The 12,184-nt window shown below is 40.8% G+C and overlaps 1 protein-coding gene across 1 annotated transcript; it reads left to right on the top strand.

The window, feature by feature from the left end:
• Positions 1-153: 153 nt before the first annotated feature.
• LOC122763074 (1-phosphatidylinositol 4,5-bisphosphate phosphodiesterase gamma-2-like) lies at positions 154-12,179 on the top strand (the record flags this gene model as incomplete). The annotated part of the gene is made up of 16 exons (XM_044018185.1): positions 154-340; positions 930-1,079; positions 1,291-1,384; positions 2,359-2,406; positions 2,876-2,960; positions 3,075-3,155; positions 3,242-3,285; positions 3,395-3,467; positions 3,872-3,973; positions 4,071-4,189; positions 10,474-10,559; positions 10,723-10,840; positions 11,325-11,493; positions 11,584-11,679; positions 11,949-12,041; positions 12,165-12,179. Coding segments are annotated over exons 1-16 (1,560 nt in total), but the record flags the coding sequence as incomplete, so codon positions are not given.
• Between the last annotated feature and the right edge of the window lie 5 nt (positions 12,180-12,184).

Raw genomic sequence — 12,184 nt, forward strand, 5'->3', positions numbered from 1 at the left:
TACATAAATACACAGTTTCTACAGTAGAAGTGACATTAGTAGTACATAAATACACAGTTTCTACAGTAGACGTGACATTAGTAGTACATAAATACACAGTTTCTACAGTAGCCGTGACATTAGCTGATGCTGTCTTTTGTCCTCGCTGCAGACATGGCTCATTCGGGCGGCCAGCAGGGCGAGATGACAGAATACAAGAAGATTCTCATCAAACGGGACTTGGAGATGGGTGTGGTCATGACCGTGTTTCGGCAGAAAGTGGAGCGCCTGACTGTGCAGGTCATCATGGAGACACGTCAGGTGGCGTGGACGCGCACTGCAGACAAGACCGACGGTGTTTGTAAGTATCAGCGCCACTGAAGTCGGCATAGTGCGCTAACGAAGATTCAGCTGAGAACAAACCTGATCATAATTATCCGCTAATGTCTGAGTCAAAGATCATTTAGAGCCCAGACTCTAACTGTAGGAACATCTGTTCGATATTTCAATGTATCAAAGTAGCTGCTCAAAAAGATGCAACGAGACAGAAGAGTAAAAATATGTATCATTTTAAGAATATAATGAGAATAAAATTGGCTCGAGGATAGAGCCATGAGGAACACCTCAGGTTACTGTAGCAGTTTTTACAGTTAATTTGACCTGAAAACCTTTGTGATTACATTTGTTTTTAGTGAGTGAGTGAGTGAGTAATTTTTCCTTGCTGTAGTATTTTATTTGTGATTGTATAGAACTTTGTGATTTTTAAAATCTGTGATTATATAAATAAACTTTACTTCCTTACATAAACTTTGAGGAGAATGTCAGATAATAACCAAGTTAAAATATATTCTTCTTCTGAGATGATGATGGAACAATGAATCACATCCCTCTGCAACTAAAACACTGTGTGTGTGTGTGTGTGTGTGTGTGTGTGTTGTTTTGTGTTTCAGTGGACTTGTTTGAGATCAGAGAAATTCGTCCTGGAAGAAACTCTAAGGACTTTGAGCGCTTCAGAGACGGGAAGGACAAACACAGCGACAGCAGCTGCTTCACCATCTTCTACGGCTCCCAGTTTGTCCTCAACACCCTGAGTCTGGGAGGTGAGCTCCTTTTGTTTATTCTTAAAGAGATTTATTCTTAAACAGGTTTTCAACGTCATCAACCCCGACATGGGATTCTAAGATGGCTGCCCCCTCACTGTCTGTGCTCAACCAGTGTCAACATGAAAAAAGAAAGACCTGGCAACCTGTCGTGATTTCCTCTTTGTCTTTGTTTATTCTCGATGTTTGCGATTGTTTTTGTTTTTTTCAGCTGATTCTGTGGACGAGGCTCAGAAGTGGCTGCTTGGACTAGAGCTGCTGAGGCAGGAGACGGTGGCAGCTCCCACTCCAGTCCTCATCGAGAGGTAGCTGCATGAATTCACACTCAACTTTTACTGATTCACTACAGTTTATACTTTTTCACACTCAACTTTTACTGATTCACTACACTTTTTACCTTTTCACACGCAGTTTCTACTGATTCACACTCAACTTTTACTGATTCACACTCAACTTTTACTGATTCACACTCAACTTTTACTGATTCACTACAGTTTTGACTTTTTCACACTCAGTTTCTACTGATTCACACTCAACCTTTACTGATCCACACTCAGTTTCTACTAATTCACACTCAACTATTACTGATTCACACTCAACTATTACTGATTCACACTCAACTATTACTGATTCACACTCAACCTTTAATGATTCACTAAAGTTTGGACTTTTTCACACTCAGTTTCTACTGATTTACACTCAGTTTCTACTGATTTACACAAAATGTTCACTGATTGACACGTTTTATTGATTCACTCAACTTTACTAATTCACACTATTTTTACATATTCACACTTGGTTTTACCAATTTACACTCCATTGTTTTTATGATTCCCCACTTAATTTTTACTTACACAAACTTTTCACTGATTCACACTTTTTAGTGATTCACTACAGGTTTTAACTAATCCACACTCAACTTCTACTAATTCACACTGTTTTTACTTACTCACACTTGGTTTTACCTATTTACACATAAAAATGTATGATACACACTTAATTTTTACTTTAATTTCCACTAAATTTCCACTGATTCACACTTACTTTTTACTAATTCACACTCAGTTTTTACTTATTCACACTCTGGGTTACTGATTTACACTCTGGGTTACTGATTTACACTCAATTTTGACTGATTCACACTTAATTTTTACTACATTTCTTACAGATTCCCACTAGGTTTTCACTTGTTCACGCTCAATTTTGACTGATTCACATTCAGTATTCTGATTCACCCTCATTAATCCACTCACTCATGTCTGTGTTGTTTTCACCACAGCTGGCTGAGGAAGCAGATGTATTCTGTTAATCAGACCAAAACAAACAGGTACTGTACGTATGAATCATCTCTTCACATAAATGAACAGAAAGATTGATTTTAGCCACTTAACTCATTGACTGCTGTAGACGTCAATTCGATCACTGTTCCTAAAATGGCTGGCAGCCAATGAAAAGACTCATGTTATATAATCTACGTCAGTTTAAATCTACGATATCTTTAAGGACACGTCCACGTCTTTATCTCACTGTGAGAGAGACTTTGCTAACAGGAAAGTGAAGTTTGTAATGCACTCACTCTCCCACACCAAACCCCTGCCTCGTGTGGTCACTTTGCGTCACTGAGGTCAAACTGAACGAAGGATTTTTTAGGCTGAATTCACAAAATGACATATTTGAACTAAGTGATGGAGGCTGCAGTGGATCGACAACTCCTGGGTGTTGTGATGTTGAAATCACTGGTTTTCTTTTGTATGAGCATTAACAGTTTATACAGAGTAAATCTGTGTCCTTCACAGGATCTCCTTAAAGGAAATGAAAGCTCTTCTTCCTTTACTCAACTACAAGGCTCCGAGCTCTCGGGTTCTCAAAGACAAGTTCCAGGTTCAAACTTTATCTCCTCCTCACTTCACATCACGTCTTCACTGATCGCACGATTCATCCAACTGTGAACAAAGCGTCTGTTTTAGCCAGTGCTTTTATTTTCTGTTGTCACAGGAAGTGGGAGCAAAGAAAGATCACCTGGACTTCGAGCAGTTTCATAAATTGTACAACCTTATAATGTTTGAACAGAACGAGGTGAGTCCCGATCGATCACATTGGTCAGGTATCTACTGTAAACACTGAATATGTGTTTGTAAACATGTCTGTTTTCTCAAACTCAGATCCTCGATGAGTTCAAACAGGACTCATGTGCTTTTATTCTGGGGTGAGACTGTGGTTTTATTATTTTAACTTAACTACGAAACAGCAGCCAGTGGTGTGTGTGTGTGTGTGTGTGTGTGTGATTTCACTGTGTGTCTGCTGTTATTTCACAGTAACACAGATAAACCAGACGCCTCGGTGGTTCTGCTCCATGACTTCCAGCGATTCCTCATCTACCAGCAAAAGGTAACGCGACCTCAGCGTGAATAGCTCGTAAAGAATTGGAAGAAATCTGCAACTTTTCATAGTAACGTCACAAAAGACTTCCCAGGAAAGTGAAGTTTGTAAAGTCCATAGAGAAAATCAGTGATTTTAACATCACACACACAGTTGTTGATCCACTGCTGCCTCCATCACTAAGTTCAAATGTCTTGTTTTGTCACTTCTGCATTTAAAATCTTTTGTTCAGATTGACCTCAGTGACACAAAGTGACCACACGAGGCAGCAGTAGAGCAGCAGCTCCTGTGTCCCTGCAAGCTAAGATCACTGATTTTCTCTATGAGGTTTGGTGTGGGGGAGTGTTTTTTTGCAAAGCAAGTCTGTTGTGACATCACTTGTCTTTGTTGTCTCTGCTGCTTTTGTCCCTCAGGAATCCTGGGCCTCCGATCTGAACCAGGTCAGAGAACTCATGACCACCTTCATCGACGACACCATGAGAAAAACCAACGACCCTGAGTTCACCATCGGTGAAGTAAGCTGTCGTGTTCTGTCGCATCGCTCTCCGGAGTTATTAACACAGCTCGTGACAACTTACCTGACTGACTGGTACGTCCCGTGTTCTCTCCTAGTTCCTGGGTTTCCTGTTCTCTAAGGAGAATTCTCTGTGGGACGACAAGTTCTCAGAGATGAACCACCTGGACATGAACAATCCTCTGTCCCACTACTGGATCAGCTCCTCTCACAACACGTCAGTATCTGACAAAATAAACACACATCCACACAAACAGTCTTATTACACCACTACTCTATCGTAGTACTACATTTTTACAACACGTGTATAACATGTCAGTACCTCGCAAACAATATTAGTTACTCAGTAGTTATTACCATTTTATTACACCAGTAAGGTCACCACACTGTTACATACGTAGTACGCAGTAGTTACTATATACCATATCATTACATGAGTAATCAGTAAAAGTATACAGTTGTTACTATGTTACTACATGATTACTCTGTAGTTACTGCCATGTTATTACATGGGTGCTCAGTTGTTGTTACATAAGTACACAATTACACTATTTGGTGTGTAGCCAGAAGTGATGAATATATTTCAAAATCTACTTAGGTTCCAAAATCTACTTATAGTTCCAAAATCTACTTTTAGTTCCAAAATCTACTTATAATTCCGAATTAGTTTGCTTCACTTGGTTTTTGACAGCATCGGTGAGATGGGCGCGCATGGAGTCACAGATCAATAGGGACGGAGATTTGTGGAAAAAGCCATCCGGTCTCTTGATGTAAATTAATCTCACTCATCTTTTCCTCGTCCATCCAGCCCTTCGTGTTAGCTTTGATGATGACGCCTGCTGGAAACTTTTCTTTTGGCACACAAAATCGATTTGAGGTCAGCAAGCACAGCCAGAATTAATCCATATATAAGGCGCTCCGGATTATAAAGCACACTGTCATTTTTTGAGAAAATGAAAGGCTTTTAAGTGCGCCCTATAGTGTGGAAAATACGGTAAGTTCCAAAATCTACTTATAGTTCCAAAATCTATTATAATTCCAAAAACTTCTTAAAGTTCCAAAATCTGGGGACTTCCGGTTTGGTGATATAGGTGAGAGACGTAGGGTGAAGGGGCTCCCGGTCAACTTTCTTAATAACTCTAATAATCAAAGTTTTTCGCGCGTATTAAGCACCGTACTGATGTAAGTATTGTTGTTTGTTGTTGACTACCCACGATGGCAAAATGGACAGTGATAATCCTTAATCACAGAGACACTCGACTTCAACCAGACGAATAAATAGCATAGCTATCAAGCTAGCAACAATGACGGCTGCGTCCACTGACACAGAAAAACCTGGCGCCAGTAAGCATGGAGATCCTGTCTCAACTGATTACAGAACTGTCTAAGCAACGGACCTACTTCAAGGAAGATGTGGCCACATTAATCCAAGAGACAATTCAGCCTCTACAAGCCTCAGTGGATGGGCTGCGCGATGAATTTAGCTCTTTTCGTCGCAGTATGGTGATAACTTTCAACGGATTTGTGAATCTGAAGATGCCGTCAAATCCCTTCAGGCCCTGAACGCATCTCTGCTGGATCACCTTGAAAACCTGGAAAATAGATCTCGCAGAGCTAACCTCCACGTTTTGAATTTGCCTGAAGGAAGTGAAGACGGCCACGACCCTGCTATCTTTATTTCGGAGCTGTTGAAAGACGTCATGGGGGATAACGTATTTCCGTCCCCCCAGAGCTGGACCGTGCACACCGTGCAGCTGGACCTAAGCCCGCAGCAGAACGACCACCACGGCCTTTCATCCTGTGTTTCCATCGGTATCAGGAGAAGGACGTCGCTTTGAGATGGTCCAGACTGCATGAAGTAAAGTATAAGGGAGCTAATTTGAGAATATACCCTGACCTCAGCACCACTCTCGCCAAGAAGAGATCTGCATTTAACGGCGTTAAATGGGTTCTTTATCAGAAAGGAGTACAGTTCCGTCTGCTCGACTCAGAGTCACTTTTGATGTAGAAAGCCACCTTTTTAGACACCTGAAGAGGCCCAAGCATTCTATGATTGCCGTGTTGCAAAGTAAACATCTCCCCGCAGGCTCGTCGCGTCTGGAGTAATGATTGTGAATCTTATCCTGTGGCAACCGTTCGCTCTGTGTTCAGGGATTGACTGCTGACTTTAATAAAGAAAGAGAAAAGGGCGACAGAACAACTCAGCCTTATGTCTCCATCAATGTGGACGGCTTTCAGTTTCTCCAGGCCCTTGGGAATCAGTGGGTAAGATAGAAGCTCAGTTTCAAGAATCCATATGTAAATGGTATACCTTACTTTATTTCTTAATATCTACCCACAAATCCACATGTAATGTTGGATTATGTATGGCATTGTTTAGTCTACCATATTATTTTATTGCTCTATCTAAGGCCCAGATACTAAGAATTTTTGGACCACATGTTTAGATACTCTGGTTTAATGTGCTGCACTGTTAAGTTGATTTGAACTTGAATCTTGGCCTGTGATCACATTAATATAAGGTTAATTGGGATGCTTCCCTGAATAACAGCATATTTGCATACATATGCCACTGTTTATAAACACTGATACTGGTTTGGTTTAGGTTATATATCGATTACTAATGTAATTCCTGCATATAAGTTGATTGGGTGCCCCCCCCCCCAAGTTAGTAAATGGGAGGATGGTCTACCGGGAGACCTACAGGTTAGGTAAGGAGCTGCAGTTGGGAAAGTGAAGGCACAGTTAGGAGGGGTTCTAATGAGGTTCAGGTTCAGTGCTGTCATATTAGGTTATTTGATCCATTTGTGGGTTTTTTTTGTTTTATGGTATTTGATTTTGTGGGTAAGACAACATGCTATCATATGAAGGGCTTTCAGATGAGGTCACTGGGTCACAACAACCATAAGACTGAACTATGACTGACGTATCAAGTAGCAATGCTGGAATGAGTGGTTCAGCAGTCCGCTTTACTAGTTGTGTAAAAAGCATGAGAGGGCCGGAGAACGGGCCAAAATCTTTGCCCACCTTAAAAAATTAAAAACAGAAATAGCATTTTTACAAGAAACACACATCAGATAACATCAGATCATATAAAACTTAAAAAACCATCGGTAGATCAACTTTACCATTCACATTTCAATACCAAGGCAAGAGGAACAGCCTTGGTATTGAAGGAACATTAATATTAACATATTCCTCATTAACATAACATATTAATGAGGAACATTAATACACATAAATGTACAGTTTACTCTTAATAAGTCCATATCAGACCCACAGTGCCGATTTGTCATGGTGACTGGCTCCCTCTTTAATATTCCAGTTACACTTGCTTGTATATATGCTCCTAATTGGGATGATGCCAGTTTTGTATCTAGGCTGATTTCTGTTTTACCCAACATGAACTCTCACCATTTGATCTTTGGTGGTGACATAAACTGTGTTATGGATCCGACCTTAGACCGATCTAGCCCCAAATCTGTGTCTCCATCCAAGATGGCTCATGCCCTGTCTACATTTATGATTGAGGCAGGCTGTATAGACCCTTGGCATTTTCTTTTTCCACGTAATAAAGAGTTCTCATTTTTTTCACATGTACATCAATCATATTCTAGAATCGATTATTTTTTTATAGATAAAACCCTGCTTCCCTTCGCTAATAAGAGTCAATATTTGGCTATTGTGGAGTCAGACCACTCGCCAGTATTGCTGGTTGTAAGCTTCCCCCTTAATCAAGCTCAGCGTCCCGAGTGGAGATTGGACTCAACATTGCTGGCAGATAAAACATTTTATGAAATAATATCAACTGCTATAGATAATTTCTTACAGGCAAATAAATCAGACTCAGTATTACCGTCTATCTTGCAGGAGACACTGAAAGTGGTAATTAGGGGCGAAATAATATCTTACACAGCAACACGCAACAAAGCCAGGAAATTGAAACTCATAAATTTAGTGCTTGATTTAGACCGTAGATATTCCACATCACCTTCCCCTGAACTGTATAAAGAAAGGCTAGACCTACAAATGCAATATAACCTAATATCAACACAGGTCTGCTCAGGTCTCGAGGTTTTATGTCTGAGCATGGTGAAAAGGCAGGCCGTCTTTTGGCCCACAAACTTAAATGTACATCGGCAGCTCAGCTCATACCACAGATCCAGAAGTCTTCTGATGAGCTAACAATATTATAACAATGTTGAAATAAGTGATATTTTTGAGACGTTCTATTCAATCTTGTGCACATCCGAATTCCCGGAGGTCGACTCGGATATCCTAAATGTTTTAGATAATTTAGATGCCCCCTCTATAAACCCTGACAAGCGGACAGATTTGGATAAGCCCATGACACTTAATGAAGTTATCAGCTCTATTTCAGCAATGCAAAGTGGCAAGGCCCCTGGACCAGACGGCTACTCAATCGAATTTTACAAAAAAAATGTATTCAAATTAGCCCCTCTGTTACTTGAAATGTTTATTCATTCACTGGATCAGGGAGCCTCGCCACAAACCCTCACAGAAGCTAATATTACACTCGTAAAAACCTGGCAAAAGTACAGTTGATTGTGGCTCCTATAGGCCCATATCACTTCTGAAAAGAGATGTTAAGATACTAGCTAAGCTTCTTGCTGTGAGGCTGGATACTGTTATGATGGACATAATACCGTCAGATCAGACGGGCTTTATTAGGGGGCGCCATTCTTTTTCTAACATACGCGAGCTCCTCAGTGTCATTGACTCTTCCTATTGGCCCTATTTATTTGCAGTTTTGGGAAGATTTGGATTTGGTCTTATATCCTGGATATGACTGTTATATGCATCACGGCTGTTATATGCATCACCTAAAGCATGCGTAATTACTAATAAATTATGTTCTAAGTCTCTCTCACTGTCTAGGGGTACCCGGCAAGGTTGTCCCCTTAGTCCACTTCTCTTTGCTTTAGCGATCGAACCTCTCTCCATTATGCTGAAAACCTCACATTGCTTTAAGGGAATCTACAGAAAACAGTTAGAACATAGAGTGTCCTTATATGCAGACGACTTATTGCTTTACATCTCAGACCCAGTGTCATCTGCCTCTGACATTGTGAATATGCTACACAGATTTGGCAGGTTTTCAGGATATAAATTAAATTTTTTAAAGAGTGAATGTTTTCCGATCAATAACATAGCCCTCCAAATTGCAGAATCTGACTTGCCTTTTCCTTTTTCTAGATCAGGGAATTAATGTTACCCGTTTGTTCTCTGGTCTGTATGACAAAAATTTCACTCCCTTAATAAATAATCTTAAATGCCACCTTCAGAAGTGGAGTGTTCTGAACCTATCCCTTGCAGGCAAAATAGCATGTATTAAAATGAACATATTGCCAAGGTTTTTATATCTCTTCCAGAGTATTCCAATCTTCCTTCCAAAGTCATTCTTCAGACTTGTTGATGTACAATTTGATGTATTATTTTTGGGCAGCAAACCTACAAATAATTGTTTATTGGATTCAAAGACCAGATACTGATTGGTGCCAACCAGAAATGAATGTGTGTATATCATCATCACTCCCTGCATTAGCTACCTCGAAGCTCCCCCTCTCTCCTAAACAATACTCCTCATGCCCTGTTGTAATCTCTACCTTAAAAATTTGGTCATAATTTAGACAAAATTTCAATCTGACGGACTTCTGTCTTTATAGCCCCATCTGCAATAACCATGTCTTTCTCCCAGCCAAATTAGATCCTGTCTTTGTTGAGTGGCAGAGGGTAGGCTTAAGGAAATCCAGTGATCTCTACATAGATGGATCTTTTGCTACATTTGATGCTATTTCCTCCAAATTTAATTTACAGTGCTCTAACCTGTTCCGCTATTTTCAGATTTGTCAGTTTGTTCATACCATTAGCCCATGCTTTCCTAATTTACTTCCAAAAGAAGCAATAGATGTCATCCTGCAAACTCCCATACACCATAGAGGTCTCATTTCAAAAATCTATAATAGTATCACATCACTCAATAAAGTATCACTCGATAAGATCAGAGCAGATGGGGATGGTGCATTATCTAGAGTAAATGGGTCCACCTCATGTGCCCGCCTTGGCTTGATTCAATTCAAGGTTCTTTCTATTTTATTATTTATTATTTTGTTGTATGTATATATATATATATGTACACATATTTTTTTTTATCATCTTTGTTTTTTATTTTTAATTTTGTATATTTTCATGCTTGTAACTTTTTTCAGTGTAATATTGGAGCTGTGCTTTTCGAGTTTATTCTCATTGTTTACTTTTTTATTTATTTATTTTTGCACTGGCAGCATGGTGGGGATGGGCGGGGGAAAGAAAATGAGAAAAATTATGTATGTTGGATGCCTGTGACCAATACTCATTTTGTCAAATAAAAATATATATTAAAAAAAATCTACTTTTAGTTCCAAAAACTTCTTAATGTTACCAAATCTACTTATAATTTCAAAACCTACTCATAATTGTGTGTGTGTGATTGTTCCACAGTTACCTGACCGGTGATCAGCTGCGTAGTGAGTCGTCCACTGAGGCTTACGTGCGCTGCCTGCGTCTTGGCTGCCGCTGCGTGGAACGTCAGTATCAAACATCTGCTTCATGTCGTCACATTTCTGTGTGTGTGTGTGTGTGCGTGCTCTGCTGAGTCTCTGTGAAGGTCCTCTCAGCTTGTCATGTGTGTTGCCGTGTAAATACTTCGATATCAGTGTGTGTGTGTGTGTGTGTGTGTTTTCATGTCAGTGGACTGTTGGGAAGGACCAGGGGAGCCCATCATCTACCACGGCTGGACCAGAACAACCAAGATCAAGTTTGAAGACGTGGTCAAAGCCATTAATGACCATGCGTTTGTCACGTCAGAGTAAGACTCACAAACTGTGTCTTTCATCCTGTTCACACATCAATAACAGCTGCTGTGAAGAGAGCAGCTCAGACCCTTTATTACTTAATCAGTTTAACCACTACCACTCACTCTCCCACACCAAAGCCCATAGAGAAAATCAGTGATTTTAGTTGGAGGGGGACACAGGAGCTGTTGGGCTACTCCTGCCTCTAGTGGTCACTTTGTGTCACTGAGGTTAATCAGAAACAAAGTATTTTTAATGCCGAAGTGACAAAATAAGACATTTGAACTTAGTGATGGAGGCAGCAGTGGATCAACAACTCAAAAGCACTGATTTTCTCTATGGGCTTTGGTGTGGGAGAGTGAGCGGTTTACAAAAGTCTGTCTCATAAAGACGTGAACACGTTCTTCAGATATCGTAGATTAAATCTAATGTAATTATTAGTAAAAAACAAAACAAAAATGTTTCCAGTGTAACAGGTTAAACCACTAACCCCGGCAGGTTCCCGGTGATCTTGTCCATCGAGGAGCACTGTCCGTTAGAACAGCAGCGTCAGATGGCTCGCATCTTCAGAGACGTGTTTGGAAACAAACTGCTGACAGAACCTGTGGAGCTGATGGCCGAGCACCTTCCTTCACCCACACAGCTGAAGGGCAAGATCATCATCAAGGTCTGCCTGTACACGTGTGTGTACACGTGTGTGTGTGTGTACACGTGTGTTGTCATTACCAGTGTTTTTCTTTTTTTTGTCCTTGTGCAGCACAAGAAGCTCAGTGTGGAGGGAGGAGAAGTCACTAAAGACCTGAGGAAGGGGCAGAAACAGGGAGACCTGGAGATCTGGGATCCTGTGGACCAGGTACTGCAGCCCTGACTGTCCCAAAGGTCAAACCAGGGGCAGCCCAAGCCTGTATAGGGTCCTAAGCTGAAATATTTTGGGGGCCCCTCGTCCCAGCACCAAAGCATAGACACTTTAGGGTTTTTAGAGGGCAGTAAAATCACTGTGTGATGATACTGAAGTGGAATTCAACACAGTGTTAAGTCCCTCTCTCTCTCTCTGTGTCTCTCTCTGTGTGTCTCTGTCTCTCTCCCTCTCCCTCTCTCTTTCTCTCTCTCTCTCTCTCTCAGCTGTGGAAGAAACATTACTGCGTGATCCGAGACGATAAGCTGTATTACGCTGAGGAGGAGGAGGAGGAGGAGCAGGTGGAAGATCCTAGGAAGGTGAGATCACACCTGTGTCCTGTCGTCTATCAAGTATGTCAAAGTACAAGTACTGTAATTAATGATCAAAAGTACATAACGTGAGTGAGTGAGTGAGTGACTTTGTCTTTTTGTGCGTCTCAGTACAAAGACCTCCACAGTTG

Source organism: Solea senegalensis, unplaced genomic scaffold (assembly GCF_019176455.1).
Source record: "Solea senegalensis isolate Sse05_10M unplaced genomic scaffold, IFAPA_SoseM_1 scf7180000016422, whole genome shotgun sequence".
Lineage (NCBI taxonomy): Eukaryota > Metazoa > Chordata > Actinopteri > Pleuronectiformes > Soleidae > Solea > Solea senegalensis.